The sequence below is a fragment of the Crassostrea angulata genome, chromosome 4 (assembly GCF_025612915.1).
Source record: "Crassostrea angulata isolate pt1a10 chromosome 4, ASM2561291v2, whole genome shotgun sequence".
In the NCBI taxonomy this organism is placed as follows: Eukaryota; Metazoa; Mollusca; class Bivalvia; order Ostreida; family Ostreidae; genus Magallana; species Magallana angulata.
Genome location: NC_069114.1, coordinates 29,479,016 through 29,496,775, shown reverse-complemented (window position 1 = coordinate 29,496,775; position 17,760 = coordinate 29,479,016). Strand labels below are relative to the sequence as shown.

At 30.9% G+C, this 17,760-nt stretch overlaps 2 protein-coding genes across 3 annotated transcripts; one reads left to right on the top strand and one right to left on the bottom strand.

Moving 5' to 3' along the window:
- Positions 1-266: 266 nt before the first annotated feature.
- LOC128179700 (uncharacterized) lies at positions 267-7,117 on the bottom strand. Of its 2 annotated transcripts, XM_052847225.1 has the most exons (7): positions 6,521-7,093; positions 6,363-6,387; positions 5,992-6,096; positions 1,867-3,804; positions 1,730-1,745; positions 1,453-1,545; positions 267-1,132 (listed from the first exon to the last, which is right to left on the bottom strand). In XM_052847225.1, exons 4-7 carry the CDS (start codon positions 2,194-2,196, stop codon positions 732-734), a joined length of 840 nt encoding a protein of 279 aa, XP_052703185.1. In that variant the 5' UTR covers positions 2,197-3,804; positions 5,992-6,096; positions 6,363-6,387; positions 6,521-7,093; the 3' UTR covers positions 267-731. The 2 variants fall into 2 exon arrangements, with proteins under 2 accessions (XP_052703185.1, XP_052703184.1); XM_052847224.1 differs by lacking the exons at positions 267-1,132; positions 1,453-1,545; positions 1,730-1,745 and having other exon boundaries at positions 2,784-3,804; positions 6,521-7,117.
- A 3,036-nt stretch (positions 7,118-10,153) lies between these two features.
- Positions 10,154-16,061, top strand: LOC128182041 (arylacetamide deacetylase-like). The gene is made up of 7 exons (XM_052850644.1): positions 10,154-10,317; positions 11,468-11,620; positions 11,735-11,842; positions 12,060-12,180; positions 13,263-13,326; positions 13,421-13,542; positions 14,594-16,061. Exons 2-7 carry the CDS (start codon positions 11,474-11,476, stop codon positions 15,241-15,243), a joined length of 1,212 nt encoding a protein of 403 aa, XP_052706604.1. The 5' UTR covers positions 10,154-10,317; positions 11,468-11,473; the 3' UTR covers positions 15,244-16,061.
- Positions 16,062-17,760: the final 1,699 nt, after the last annotated feature.

The following is a 17,760-nucleotide window of genomic DNA, read 5'->3' as shown; positions in this document are numbered from 1 at the left end:
GCGTAATGTTTACTCTGTTGCCGCGGTATATTGGGGACAAAGCAAGAAGAAGTACCTGGAATGGGGGGGGGTGTTTTCCAATTGATTAAAGTGTATAAAAACAGCTTTAAACTAATAAGTAACATTTTTTGTTTACAAAAGTTTAATTCTACTTAAACTAGGTTTAAACGTGAAATTAAGATTAAATTTACGGTTTTATTTAAATCTCTCTCTCTCTCTCTCTCTCTCTCTGTGTGTGTGTTAATCATCACAGCAGGTTTTCATGTTATTTAACAATGAATCTGGGTTTCAAAACAATTTCTTCATGATTAAAGCTATTTCTTGTTACAGTCGTAATATTGAATGGATGTTCTTTTTTCCTCATTACACTAAATGATTTTTTTAACATCAGACAAGATATTTGGTTAAACAAACTAATCAACAATACACAAATAATGATATTGATATAGCATACTTTATAGATACTTTTTACATGTATAATGCACACATTTTTAAGACTGCATTTTATTCAATAAATATAATAATGAAAGGGTTCAACAAAAAGAACATTAAAATAAATGAGAAACCATACAAGGTTGATTTTTGTTATGTGGATGCTAATTTGAGCCAATTTTGGCAACAACTTTTGTCAAAAGGTCCAAGTACATAAAAACTTGCCAAAAACATTATTGATATATACGTGTATTTTTTTCAAAACATGATAAGTCGTTTTTTCTTTACCTAGAGGTGGTTCACGGGTGCAATTTGTATGCACCAATATAATTTTTCAAAACCGCTGACGTGTCCAAGAATTTATGTCCGCCCTCTGAAAGTTCACTGGAAATTTGGTGATTTTTCCTAAGAAAGAATATTCCCGACATGAAAATTGTTTGTTGTTTCTCCAGTGTCAATCCGCTAATTTTATGAAACACGAGAGACTCGTCTCCCGTGTTTGTCTGTTTAGGATGGGATTTCCTTAAAATCTGATAAAATGGCGAGATCAGTTCACGTGATCCAAGATCGAAGGTTGTTGCAGCATATATATAGTAAAGGCCAACACTGTTCACTTTCATATAAGTTTTGTTGAGAAGTTCAATACCCTGCGCGAAAGCTGTTTCCTGTGAATCGGCAAGCGTCCACTGGAGGTCCTTATCTTTAAAATTGAATATTTGTCTCATGAATAAAATCTACTAGTAATTAATTTCACATTTGAAATGAGAAGGTAATTACATTTCTTTATACAATCTATTCTTATACAGATTTTTTTTTTAAAAATCGCCAAATAGGAAATAAAGTATAAAGTTAGAAGGACCAAGGTATGCCAAAATCGGCGTAAGGTCAAAAGTGATCAAAATTTTGTTAAGTACTGTAGCTTTATAACAATTCTACATGGCAAAAATATAACTTAACTTTTGAATGACTAATTGCACAAATTGCTCTTACTATTTATGAAAATGTCGATAAAACACTTACCTTTGACAGGAGTATCTTTGTCCATATAAAAATGAGCGGAATTGGGTCTGTTTCTCCACCAGCCTAGTGAAGTCTTGGTCAGTGAGTTGCTTTCTGGAAGGTTACAGCATAGGTCAAATATTTTACATTAGCTTTCCAAAGGTCGAATTCCGTCTCTTTATATTCAATATGAGAATCAGAAAACCAGATCCAAATGTTACCACAAAATATGATTTTAAATTTCATGAAATTTTTCATAATTCTAAATCGAATCATGCAACTGAAAGAGAGCCCTTACCTTTAAGATCGTTTATCTACAAAAAGAGGAGAGAGAAATTTGAAATTGATATTGACACTAGTATATATCATTATTTCTGATTAGGTAGCATCCACTTAACTTCAATGGGATTTCTCGAGAGACGTTTAACTACTTACCGACTGTAGGAAGTTGCGAATTTCCCCGTCTTTTAAACAACATAGCTTGTTTTCACACTCAGTTGTTATAACATCGCTATACAGGGTCTCGTGGGCAAGCACAGTGTCCCCCAGGTAGTCACATGACATACAAACAGAATCCTTGGTCAGCCCAATCGCATCTCCACTCACGTTTCTCTTATCCATTAGAGGGGTTTTGCGGTTCCAGAAATTGAGAAAGATAGTCTCCCAATGTAAACCAATCCATGCACTGCCAATTATAATTATCAATACGTTCACCACAAATGTTAATGATATCAAGCACTTCTGAAACGGCGAATAGGCTGTCATCTTGAATTATCTGATTTTTCTACACGTGTTACTCATTTTTAAACAATCGTTCTCTTGGATTTCCCCACACTTGAAATTGGGGGGAAGTTTCCTGTATTGTGGAAAAGTATGCAGGAAAAACGTCAGAAGTATTTTTAAACCATATACATGTTTGAAATTATCCCAAAATAAATCCATTTTCTAAGTAAAGGAAATATAATTAGTACTTTGTAATTTGTAGTACTTTAATCGCTCTTGTGATTCTATTTTAAGAAATTGTAATGGAAATGCATGGAAGATAAATAAGATATGAGTTCGGATTGTTCGGATATGACTATTTTCATTTATTAATTAAAAAGAAACATGTCTACAATCACCTTTAACTGAACTAATCACATTGAACAAATACACAAGCACTCTTGTCTTACTTGATCCCATAGTATTATCCATAAAATGTTGAAAGGTGTAAAAATTGTTTCATATTATGGTTTGATTATATGAAGGATGCGAAAATCACCCCTTTCTATTCTTTCTTAGAATACGGCAATTCATTGATTAATTTATTGATAAATCTGTTCACAATCAATTAAAAATACACCTTGAACATATTTCGAAAGAACAATTATTTATTACTTTCTGATAGACCATTTTTTTTCCATTATGCAAACTATAAACTATCCAGATCTATTCAATGAATCTGAATTTTTTGTCAAGGAAAACCATCCTAAAACAAGTATTTCGCAACTATCTTGTAGTATAATTTTTCGATATTACACTTTGATGAAATAATTTCATAATCTACCATCGTTTTAGTAATCATACTATACAATTTATTTTTAATATGGTTAATGAATGCACTTTTAAAAAAGCATGTGTAGTGATCATCGAATTAACATTTTAAAGAAATTTTTATAAAATAAATGAGTTAATACATGTAGTTCTGATAAATGCATACAAATTAGTAACTGTTTCCTTGGATTTTTTATAAAAACAATATATAAACTATGAAAGGGTTGTATTAATTTCATCTACATTTGTACCAGTATTTCTTCTTTTAAAGCTTGTACATGCATGACACAATGTTTATTCCAACATCTAAAATGTTATGGGTGTCCAGTTGATATACACAGTTGATGTTGCTGTTAGTTAACTACTGATTATTGCCCTGAGTAGAATTTGTGATATGTCACAGTATCTTCCATTACATTTCAACACAATGTGAAACCTCTTATTCAACTTTATATATTCCGAAGTAATTGGAGAAAGACGATGATACGTCAATTAGGTTCTTGGCGTTCTCCTGAACGTCAACAACAACTTCGTACTCTGCTTCCAAATAAACAATTCCATGGAACAAAACAGACTCATATGGATCCCTTTTATTATTTCTAAATTTTCTAAGTTGAAGTTTTTCAAGGTAAGAATTGTTACTGCTTTTCCGCTTCCTTCCTAGAATTACGTTGAAATTTTCACTCTGGGCTGTATAGCCTTGCAGAATCTTTAACGATGAATAAATATAGTATTTTCCTGCAGCTGAAACACGGATAGTGGTCGAATTGGCCAGGGATATATTGGGAGATTTAAAAGCACTTCCTAGCGGATCAGAAGTTTGCCATCGTACATAGTTATCTAGATATAAATAAATGATAACCAAGTTATTAGTATGTTACAATATACTTCATGTAGTACAACGGGTTAAACACACAAATTCTCAAGCAAATTATACCCTCTACTTATATAAAACATATGACTGAAACACGCAAACAAAACAACCATAAGATTTTATAATTTAAAAGAAAATGGTCAACAATAAAAAAAAAAAGTTAAAACTATTTATATTCTTAAGATAGGCAAATGTCAAATTAAGTGCTGTTTATCATTTGTGAATAAATATCTTTAAGATATTAAAATGTAAAATGAAGTGCTACTTATCATTCATGAATAAATATTTTTAAGATATGCAAATGTAAAATTAAGTGCTACTTATCATTTGTGAATAAATATTGTAGTTGTTTAAAGTTAACCAGTTTTTATGGTTTGTTTTACAATGTCAAGAAGATGTTATTTCTCTGAATCAGTCTCCCAAAATAGACTAAATATTGTAATAGTATTTTGAAAAACAAATAAAAATGTCAGATGTAAATTAGTTCATAATTCTTTTTCCAACTGAACATAATTTGCATGGCACACTAAATATTAAATTCCTTTTTTTTAATTTTTTAATATTTTGATTAATAAACTGTGCCTTTAATTATATACTAGTACAAATAATAGAATAAAAGTCCCTTTCATTTGATAATATTTCATAAATAAAACTACATGGTCAAGGGTGATCTAAGGTTGACAATCTAGCTTTCGCAAAATTTAGATTCTGGCATATCATTGCATTGTAAGCCTAGTGTAAACTATTTAGTCTTGTAAACTTCATGTATTGATTGTTTTATACATATTCATGAAAAAAAATCATAATGATTATTCTTTGGGTTTTTTATTCAACTATTCTATAAAACACGATTGAATTATGATTGATAATCTAGTATTATATATTGATTTCTCAGGAATATTTAAGTATTTTGTGAAAATTGCTATTTTTTAAAAATAAAATTTCATTTTTTAATAAAGAAGATGGCCAATTTAACCGGTTAACATCATATAGTCGAGCGGATAAGAAGCTGAATAAAAGAAATTATACCTGAAGATTAAATAGTTTTTTAATTCAAAATACGACGTCAGTTATTTTCTATATCAAGACATCGACTTTTAGCGTTTTGATTACCAGCCTGATACCAGGTGTATATGCTTCAAAATCTATTTCAAAGAGTCGTATTTGTTCTTTATTTCTGCATTAATCTAATAAAATTACAAGAAAGTACACATGTATAGTGTAAAAAGCAAATATTTATTTTAAAAAGTACAAATTTCAATAATAAACAAATTATTTGAATGCCAAATATAATATTTTAGAAAACTTATAGAAGTGTGTACACTTAATAAATAGATCGCATTTACGCTTTAAGCTTTTTAACTTGAGGGTTCGATGCAAACAAAATTGCGATATTGTTTCTATTTCCTTACTGCTATTTAAATTCAAACCGGTTATAGTTGGAAATTTTGATGAGCGTAATTTTTTATTTATTAAAAAAAATATATATTAAGGAGACTGAATGGTCAACAAATTACTTATCAATTATACTTAAGCCTATTAAAAATATAATAATTTTAGCCATTAAAATTCATTGAAAAAAATTTCAGATCTAAAATTTGAATACTTTTACACCTTTATCTCTTTGTCTAAAGAAATAATATAGTATAAAATGGACAAGACTATCCGACATGTAACATTATTTGTTGCGATTAATTCAATATACATTCGCCCATGTCTTTTAACTCTTGTACATTCTATTAAAAGTCTGAATATTGATTAAAAATTTTGAATAACAATCATGTAGAAAAGATATTCTCTAATTCTCTGAATAGATCAGTTTCACTAAAGTCATAACGTCTACATTTTCATGTTTCTATTCCTATATTATTTTATGCGAGTCCAACAATTTTTCATCTCTCTCTCTCTCTCTCTCTCCCTCCCTCCCTCTCTCTCTCTCTCTCTCTCTCTCTCTCTCTCTCTCTCTCTCTCTCTCTCTCTCTCAAATTCAATTTTCACAATAACAGAATTGTACAAATCTATAAAATTAGTAATAATTTGTAAAGACTTAATGATTTGCATATGCTTTTACAAACGTTTGTATCAGATATACATGTGTATATGGTTAAATATCATGTAGAATTTTAAAAAATAGTTTGTATACAATAACATACCTGTAGACAGAGGTTTACTGGTGTCGATATATAAATGAGCAGCATTTTCTCTATTTCTCCAAGTAATTAACGAGTCTTTCAAAGATGACATATCATCACTTATTTCTGAATATTAAAAAAATATATATATGAATAAAGGTTGCTTGATTAAGTACAACAACGTTCGTACAACAAAGTTTAATATTTTATGACTCATGTTTGAAGATCCCTTGTACTATTAACATTAGTTTCTATTATTTTTCTCATTTTATACTAAAATTTCGTTACATGATATAATCTTTAATACATGTATAATAATATATTTTTGCATTATTATTAATCTTTTTTCTTTTATAATTTCTTCAAGTATAATGGACAGTCATTATCCTCACCATTTAAGTTTCTGACTTTATTTGCCTGAAATATAATGGGGGAAATTATCAATATTAAAATTTCAATGTAGAAATAAAAATAACATAGATTAAAATGAATTCATATTGATTCTATAGTATCATGATAAATATCTAATTGGTAAGGAAAAGAGATCTACCGCTGCAAAAATGAATCCTTGAAGCACTGTGTCATTGTAACAGCAAAGACGGTGTTCGTTGCCGCAATTCACCTGCAAAACCTCCGTGTATAACGTGTTCGACGTAAACAGGCTTTCACCCAAATAATCACAGGACACACAGAATCCATTGTTTGTTGCTAACGTGGACGTAAGACGCGCCCCCTGAACCACGGGATTTTCCTCGGTAGAAGTCATTCCAGGATAGAGGAAGATGTACATTCCGCTAAAAACGATCCCAAGAATTACATTGACGACCAGAGAAATCGAAAGAGCGGTTGGGAACGTACTCTCCATTGCTCGAATGAAAAATATGCACTGGTTTGTTTGGTTTCACAACCGGTGTTTTGTACTGAACTATGAGGACTTTTCAGAAAATATAAACATCATCCATGTAACAAGGAAGTGATTGTTTGCCTTTCCCCATAGGTCCATACGACTGTCTTATCCTTTCCGGCCGACTGCTAATATGAACTCGATATAATCTTTATAGTTTTACGAATGACGGAAAGAAATCTGTCGACATCCAATAATTGCCAACCTATTGGTGTGTTATGTAAGGTTATAATTTCCAAGAATTTTATTGGTTCCTGGTTTGTAACGAAGGTTTATGGCGATTTGTCAGTTGTGTGTTTATTTTTATCCGTTTTTAATAATTTTTTCCGTTTTTTATGGAAATCATGAAATAATTTGATTGATAAGCAATTTTATTGATCCAGATACTCTACTATCGTAAAAAAAATTAAGGGTATAATCTATTATCATATTTTTGTCTCTACATAAAGTTCAATAAGTAGGATCGAAAGGAATTAATGCATAGTTTTTATGATTGAGAAATTTAAATGTCAAATGTTAAAAGGTTTATTTCTTATAATTATTATTTTGATGCTCAAATGAAATCTACTGGTGATAAGATTTTAAGGTAAACTAATTTCAGTTCTATAATGACTTTTTTAACAACCTGTAAAAGTTAAGTGATAAATTTATTAATAATCTAAACCATCGAATAAACATTTTCTCCATACACAAAATCGAATATCCATGAAGTAGTTTATTACTGCATTTGGGATCGTATATTCATTCGACATCATATCTGACACAGTTTTTTCTGAAGAATCTGTGAAAATTTATTATGACAGATATAAAAATTTCGACCATTATGCTTTAAATTTTGGATATTTCGGGTGGCTCCTAACGTGACAAGTTGGCATCTAATTTTTTGAATTGCCAGTCAATATGTCAGACTTAAAGGGGCATGTTCACGATTTTGGTCAAGTTCTTTTTTTCTGTTTTTATTATTTACAATGCCTTATGAATTCATTTCTACTGATCAAATGAAATTTGAGAGTCAGTCGTAGAGTTATAGGCAAGAGACAGGGCTCACATTCTCTATCATGTAAACAAGGCTTGTGCTTTGTTTTTGTTTACATATGTTTCATATACCAGTAAAAAGTGTTTTCAAGCTAGTCGTCTTATTCATTTTAAGCATAAATAAACAGCTCCAAACGTTTAACACATTTATTTTAGGAGTAAAACTGGAATTTTCACTTCAACATTCAAAATGTAAACAAAAGCTTTGTTTACATAGCAAAAAATTGTAAGCTCTGTAACTCGCTCTGTAACTCAACTCATATTTTGGTCGCTTATTTAAAATGCCTTACTAAAGCATTGTAATAAATAAGATCGAAAAAATAAATTTCGACCAAAATCTTGACCATGCCCCTTTAATAACATAGCAATACTTTGTTTTGTTATTTTGTTATTTTGTTACATCGTCTGAAATGTAATATCTGCTTATACAACCTCTCGAATATTTTACCAATAATCTAAAACCATCTTCGTCCTCTCCAAAAAGAAATGCATAACAAAAACAAAAAGAAAACCGCTAGAACATCTCATGCTAATATGAGAGTAGTGCAATCATACAAAATAAAAGTATAGGTTTACAATTGAGATTTGTGAAAAAGGTCTATCCTTTGTATGTTCATAACACAAGCATCTGACGTTACAAGTTTTTTTTATGATAAAAAGAAACACTGTATACCTAGATAAAGGGTATTTATTTTTTTTTTACGACATAGTATATAACGTCAAGTGCCTGTGGTTTATAAGTTACGGTAGGGGATGTTTATCATAAAAACACCGTGATTCCTAGATCCGTTAATACGTTTTTTGAAACCACCCAAAACAATTTTAGAAAATATAAGTAATACTCATGCATTTTTAATCAATCCAATGTTAATTCATATGTTGAACCTTATACTTTACATGTATCTATAGCAATGTTTTTCTCAATGAATTTTATGTTAAATACAAGTTTTATTTCCTGTTTGATTTTTGCAAAATAAACAATATCAATAAAGATCTTAGTTTTTTTAAATGTAATGTAAACAAGCAAAGGGGAAATTTTCAACATTAAGTAAGAAAAAAGAATTGGTAAAAGTGTGGCGATATTGAACCCTCATCTTAATAAGAGATATAAATATATATATATACATATATATATAAATATGTGTGTGTGTGTGTGTGTGTGTGTGTGTGTGTGTGTGTGTGTGTGACAAGACATATAGAAAATCGTATATGTTTTCAAGTTTTTACCAGAGCGACAATTATAAAATCTTTTACATTTTTCAACTGTTTCAAACCTATTATAGTTGAACAAGTTGTAATTATATCTTAGTGTATTTGCTACCAAAATCCTATAAAGTTGGAAGGTAACAATTTTGCAAAAATTCCAGGTTGTTTAGCTGAAAAATTGTTTGTTCATTTACTTATGTTATAGTGCACATTCATTACTCAGAAAAAACTGTAGTATTTTTGTAAAAGTTCAGTTTTAGAATAATTCTCAGGAGGACCAGTTTTTCTTTTAAATTGGCATTGGTTCAAATCTGATTTACTGCAATTTTTTTAAAATTTCGTAATTTTGTTTCAATTTCTTTGCAAAATGTCATTGTTTGATAAGTACTTTTAGTTTATATGGCTATTTATTATTCTTTAGATAATAATCCATAGATTAATAAGATATAAAATAATAACCATTTTGATTTTTTAGAAATATTTTTTTAAAACAAAAATTAAAAAACTTTACCCGACAACCTTTTGCATGTATTGGGATTGGAACATGATACCTGATACTTAAAATATCTGCAAATATTTTTTTGTTATTCCAAGGGGCATTTCCAACTTCGGTTTTTTTCATTTAATTAAATGGTTATATGTTTAATTTGACTGTCTGTCAGTTGACAAGGTATAAACGAGATATAGATCTAATGCTCTATTTGTTAAGTGATAAGAATTTGTAATATAAACAATGTTCGCCTGCAAAGTTTTTGTTTATTTAAACGTTAAATTTTCTGGATAAAACTTATCAATTTTGAAACAAAATGAAGTCTGGCAAACTCTCAGAACCGTTTACTTAATTTTCTTTTCAAATGGAGAAAAAATTAATTAAAATGAATTTTTTTTACCAAATTCAACCCCCGCATTAAACATTTAATTGACCTACTACTTGTGTATATACTTGTATCTTTACACGATCCAAGTACATGTACTTTGTACCACGCGTGAAGTGAGAGATTAAAAAATCTAAACTCGATACATAACACAATATGTAATGATAACGGTCAGTGTTACCTCCCCTATATACCCTCGTAATAGGTAATGCTGGTACTCTTGATTAGAGGGTGAAACCACACTGAATGGCTAGGGTGCTTATCTGCCTCATTGAGAGGTGTTTCTTGTCATGTGATGTCATATAACACTGCCATTGGGATAGCAAGGTAAGATTTGAAACTACTGTTTATGTTTTATAAAACAGGAAATAAAAGACTGGAAAACATGCCTTCGCATTAAAAACTGAATAAAGATTAATTATATTAGTCATCATACCTACATTTACATGTAAACACTAAGTTTATCAAACTACATAAAAGGCGCATGTATAGCTAGTGCGTGGAATTTAAAGCTTTCTTTTACGCGTGCATATTGCATGTAGTGACCGATATAGAAGTTTCTGATCAACGAGAGCCCATTGGGGTCATTTTTGTATAAAAAAATCAATAAAATAAGAAAATTAATAAATAATATACGATTATTGCTGTTTGAGGTCAATACGATGATTTAGCTACCCTAGAAGTACAAAATACAATGTTGTACTTCGAGGGTGACTAATTCATCGTATTGATCGAAAAAAACCAGCAATGATTATTTTATTATATGATTCAGCGACGAATTGATACAGACATATATATTAAATTGAGTATTATCAAGCAATGTTTTAGTTTCATTGGACGATCTATTTTTAGTCCAATGTAGAGAAAAGCATATGTTATATTGACCTCATAGATCACGTGCGGGTGAATATAACGTTCTGTTTATTCGAGATAGTTGGATTTGAGCCAATCAGTGAGCTAGGAATTAATCAGTCATATAATAAATAAAATTATTGCAATATAATCGCAAAACTTTTGCGAATAAACGGAAAACTCTCGCGAATTACCGCAAACCTTTCACAAAAAAATCACGTGTTTCGGGTGACAAAATTAGCAAATATACTCGATACATTTATTCAAATCAGACCATATGATTATGAAAGACAATAAGTAAAAACAAATTGTTTTTACTTTTTAATAAAACAGATATATCTAAATATTTTTTTATAAATAAATTTTGATACGTGAATCAAAATTATACTGTCTAATCTTTTAGAATATATATAAAATCACATGTGATAAAACTTCAAATATGTATTCAACTATTCATATCATGTAAAACATATGGGTACTTAACGTAAAAAAGGAGGTAAAGGATTCTTCCTGGGTTTTAGTCGACTCTGAATTCGTTAATTATCATGTTCTAAAATAAATACAAATTAATCGTAAGTAATCTTCAATCAGTTAAAATGTTAATAATGTAAATACTTGTTTTCAGGTGAGCATGGACTCGAGGATTGCAGTTCTTGTGGCTTGGGTGATTTTTGGCGGCCTGTTAGCCCAATACTTGTACACACCTTTCCCTGAAAACGCCAAACACCCTGTCAAACAGCGGTTTTCTCGAGCTATGGTCCGAGTGATGCATGACATTGTGAGTCCGGATTTCCTCTGACGCGTGTTGAATGTGATTTCATGTAATTAGAAAAATTCCAAGGCATGTTAAAATTTAGAATTGTTCTTATGTACATAATGACAATTTATTCAGGCACTTATTGGGAGCAGCCTTGGATTGGGTTCAGAGGTCAACATAACCAGACGTGTCTCCGAACTGAATACACTGTTTTCAAGGGAACCTGACGATGGAACATTGTGGGTAAAACTTCTCTTACTAATATGTATTTCGCGCAATGCCTATTTAAAGAAGCTGCTGGAAAAAAGTATTTTTTTTCTGAAATGATTGACAAGGTATTCATTATTTAATCTTTGGTTTTGAATATTATATAAAATTTACGTTCAAGGTGAGAAAGATGCCTTGTATTGTTAAATAATGATTAAGTTATTCATGGAAATAAGATTTTGAAATCGTTTAGGTAGAGGATAAGGTGTTTGACGTCGTACAGGTGCGCGTTTACACACCTAGGGGTCTCTCTGTCACACCATCCCCGGCCCTGATCAATATTCACGGCGGTGGATGGGCTTACTTGGACATAGGTAATGGTCACTCTATGTATTTTTTATTGTTTAAAAATCACGTGCAAAGATTATGAAAACATTCAAAAAACGAAGGAATGAAATTCAAATTTGCCATTAAAATTAGTTTTGTTATTGCCTTTTGTTCTATATTGTTCATACTTGTCTATTCGTACTGATCCTGATCATCGCTTACCATGAGTGCGTCGCAGTATTTTTTTATTTTTTTTTTCATAGTTCATTTTTGCATATAATTCAGAAAACCAAAGGTACCTTCAAGATAAGTTTTTTAATGAATACATTAATATTGTAGAAGCATGAGTGTGGGATCCTAACTCAACGTTAAAGCATAAAAGTGCACAGAGAACTGCATTGCTTTTTATGGTGGCATATATCTGCCACCACTTGTCAGAAAATTATGTCGACTTGTCAGATGATTATGTTGAATTATCAGATATTTATGTCAACTTGTCAGATCTTCATGTTGACATGTCAGAAAATAACAATATTGACTAGAAACTCAATATTTTGTTGTTAAAGCGTGTTAGTGCCACTGACTGCCATTTACCGGGCATCATAATATCTGACAGGTCGACATAAAGATCAGACAAGTTAACATATTTATTTGACAAGTCGACATAACTATCTGACAGAAAAAATAATATGGCCACTAGTTTAAAGAAAATTATCCTTCATATTATACATGTAAGTCGACTTGTCAGATGTTATGTCGTCTTGTCAAATAATTATGTCGACTTGTCAGATAATTGTGTCGCCGTGTCAAATAATTATGTCGACTTCAAATATGATTATGCCAACTTGTCAGATCCTTATGTCGACTTGTCAGAAAATATTATTTCAACTGGATGGCACAAATTTGGCGTGGAAAGGTTATAGTGTTAAATGTTTAAACACGTGAATAAGTGACAAGTCGACTTAAAGAACTGACAAGTCAACATAATTATCTGACAAGTCGACATCAAGATCTGACAAGTCGACATAATTATCTGATAAGTGGTGGCATATCTATGCCACCATAGCTTTATGCACGCAGCTGCAGTAGTCCAATGCCTGTAAATGTTACTTTTTCTTTCCCTTTACAGATGGTTACGATGCTTTTTGTCGTCGAGTGGCCAAGCATGCCAACATAGTTGTTATATCGATAGAGTAAGTATATATTTCGTTTGTCAATGTCGCAAGCTGTTTTTTCTCCTGTGATATACAGTGTTTATAATCAATGAAATGTTTCGATTATCTTCAGCTATCGCCGTGCCCCAGAATATCCATTCCCCGTGCCTCTCGATGACTGTGTCACTGCCGTAAAATATTTCATATCAAATGCTCAAAAATTCAACGTGGACCAAAACAGAATAGGGTTAACAGGTAAAAATTAAACTTGACAGGTAATCTCCGTTACTTTTACGACAGAAATTATTATGATTGTTAAAAAAATTTATATTATTATATATAACATTTTTTTAGTTATTACATGTATACAAATGTAAAATATCGTCTTTTATCGCATTTTTAGCTTAATATACGGTGAATATCACTCATGTATTAGGATCTCTCATGATTTGCGATGGTGTATGATTTTTATTCAACGAGTTGTATGCATTGTATCCCCGACCCTTCGAGGGGATGCTAGTATGTAGTATGATATCATACTTCAAAACATTTTGAAATTTTACGTGTACACAAAATCAAAATGTACATGTCGCATTATTCAACCTCATTCAGAAACTTGTCACTGGTATTTCCTTTCAAGTGTAGAAACATGAACTTCCAAATATAAATTGTACGGATTATTATAAGCGTGGAGCTTTTATGTCTTTAAACCTATTTAGTTCATGTAAACTTAGAAGGCATTGTTTAGCTTATAAGTATTCGGACACGACCGCATTTCTCTGAACCCACATGACGAATTTACGCTTTAAACAGAGTTAAAGTTTTGAACATCATAAAATATAAATCTCTGACTTGGCCTTTGTTAAAAAACAACTATATACGTAGCTTACACACTTAACCTACATGTTTCTCTGTATATACAAGTTTTGACCTCTCTGCAGCACAATGATTTATTTCAAAAGCCTCAAGTTAAGGATATTGACGATCTATAAGAGATACTTTAAGATGTATATAAATATACATAGTATAGGTAGAATCATAATATTCTATAAATCACTTTACAATTTATGAAAACTGAACGTCATCTGATCCTGCACATTTATGATAAAATGCATATGGTGAAAGATACAAAGAAAACACCGAATACATCAGACAGTACATGTATTATAGGTTGTTGGAATTTTTCTCCCTGTGCAATTTGAGAAGCATTCTAATATACAAATATTACTAAACAGTAATGTGTCATCATAGTTTAATTTTCACAGATTAAAACCTGAATTGATTGGTCAATGATTTGATATTACAGGGGACAGTGCGGGGGGAAACCTTGCTATGGCAACCGCCCTTCGTTTACAAAAAGAAGATGTTCCGAAACTGAAACTTCTGAGCCTGATGTACCCAACCCTGCAGTCTTTCGATCTAAACTTACCGTCATATTTGGAAAATCCCGATCGTCGAAGCACTTCTTTTTGTATGAAGGACACACTTATTCATTGCATGCAACTATATGCATTTGGAAATGAGCCGTTGACATCTGCAATGATAAAAAACGTCCACATTTCTAAAGAAGATAGAGAAAAATACTCAAAATATATCAACATGGAAATGCTGCCATCCAAATATCGTAAGGAAAGAGTGACACCGAAAGTGGCCCCTACCACTTCCGGTACTGTAAAGGGGGTTGATACCAGTATCTTTCTTAATCCGTACTTCTCTCCACTACTTGCAAATGACGATGACTTGAGAAAGCTGCCTAAAACCTACGTCATGACGGCAGATATTGACGCGCTCCGTGACGACGGATTTCTCCTGGCCAATAGGATGAAAACTTTGGGTCTGGACTTGGACCATGAACACATGGAGGGTTTAGAACATGGGTTTGTGTTGTTCTTCTACTACAAGAGTTCACTAGATTATATTGAAAACTATTCCACATATCTTAAGAAAAATCTTTGAGCTTGTGTACCCATTATATTTTTCCATTGATACTTACGGGCTTAAAATATTGATTCATTATTGTTAATAATGTTACATGTATAACGTAGTTATACTAATATAAGGTAAGAATATATGATTTTTAAAGGATGCTAATTTTATAATAACATTTACAATCATGGACTCAGTAGGAATTGCAGCACCATTGTAAATTAACTCTTCATGTATACTCTGTCCCAACTTTCTCCTTCCACCATTTGTTGCGGAATATCTCGATAATCATAAATACATTTTAGCACAAACTGCTACCATTGACTAGAATGAAAAATGTCCAGATTATCTGCTCTGAAACCCTTCTACCGTTCAGGTTTCATACAAATAAAAATGGAAAATCCACGGGGATTTTGTATTGCAAACAATATAAAATCCGGATGATAACTTAAACAATTGTGCGAGGTGTCCTGCAGTACTTTCGAACGCAGAAATGATGTAATCAAATTCCTAATTAGAATCTACGTGAGATTTTTGTTTTCGTTCATATTAATTCTCCGGGTATAAACAGACGATGTATCAATAAAGAAATTTAGGATCCCCCTTTTTTATTGATTTAAATTGCACTGCATTGACCGGTATGTTTATTTTAATCAAAAATCATATAAATGTTACGGGATCAATATCTTGGGACAGACAACAATGAAAATTTAATATTTCATATCGATTTTTTTTCATTCTTGTTCATAAACACAAATTTGATGTATTTTTATTTTTTCTTAATATGAACTTTGTAAATTTGATTTTTTCTTAATATGAACTTTGTAAATTTGACGATGTAATATATATATATATATATAAATATATATATATATATATATATATATATATATATATATATATATATATATATATATATATATATATATATATATATATATATATATATATACCCAAAGTCTCTTTTTCAATGAATAATAAAAAACTTTTAAACCACTGTTTCAAAATATTTCGACCGTGTTACCGGTCTTCATCAGTCGGTGTTTATATATATTATACAAATATTGACTGGGGTTGAGGGGAACATTGATTATATTAGCCCCCGAGGGACGAAATATTGCCCGACGCGAAGCGGAGGGCAATATTTTCGTCCCAAGGGGGCTAATATAATCAATGTTGCCCGAAAACACAGTCAACATTTGTTTTGTTATATGAAGAAACAAACCAAAATTTAAGAAAGTAATTGAAAACAGATCGCGGTAATTTTCCCAGCTCAACGTAGAATTAACGAATTCAATTTTATGCAAAGTTCATTTCCAAAATATCCTCAGCATCAAACGGTCACTAGTGATATACCGCCGTCCGTAAGAATTAACATACAGATGTTCTACCTGATTTTACTTCACAGTAATTCGCAAATCCTTATATCCGTTATGATAGCAAACTGTCGCATTGCGCGTCCGTTGTTTACTTGCCTTGACTGACTGTCTATTATGACGTCACCTTGTTTTGGAGTCGCGAAGAGTTATTTACGTCATCGTTTACGAATCAACAAATCAGAAGCGATTTTTTTGAAATAGAGGGAATGTTCTCTAGATATTATTCCTAGCCGGTCAATATCAAAAAAATATTGACCGGTCAATATTTTTCGGACGAGCTAATATTACAGTTATTGACTATTTGTCTATATAGAGTTATATAGTGAGAATATACTACTGAATATAACAAATATATATATTATTGATGGCTTTTATGTGATAAAATATAAAATTGATTTTTAATAAACACCGACTGATGAAGACCGGTAACACGGTCGAAATATTTTGAAACAGTGGTTTAAAAGTTTTTTATTATATATATATATATATTATTGATGGCTTTTATGTGATAAAATATAAAATTGTTTCAATTGTATACATTTACTAGTACTTATTAAAAAAACATGAATAAAGTATGTGTGTGTGTTTTTTCATCGTGTATTGTTTACGTTTTTCAAAAAAAAATCAAAGCGATGACTATGCTGACTGAATTGGTCAGCAACTTTATTATTCATTTTATTTTACCTCTATGCCTAAACAAATGAAAGCATATATATTTTTTTAATTTGTATATAATTTTATACGGCATTGATTTTTATTTTTTTTTGGGGGGGGGGGCTAATATTTATTATATTTTCATGTTCTCAGTGATAAAATTAAAATCCGATATCGGACAAACAATGTTCGATTTAACGTTGACATACTGTCATGTAATAAAACTTCCTTCTTCGAATTAGGAACATTTTGAAGGCAATCTTCAAGATCGAAGTCTTTATATCAAACTGGCAAGTTATATAATTTTTCCCCAAGACGTATTGATAATTTATAGCCACTCTTTCGTGAAAAAGTTGAAAAAAATCATCGATTTTTAGATACTGAAGCGATTGATGTTGCACCTTTAATCAGACCTTAAAAAATCATAAAAGGGAAAGGAAATCTGCATATATGCACAAGGTAGTTCATCGATTTCCATCGCAGTATGACATTTAAGGCGCTGGAGTAAGTTTTA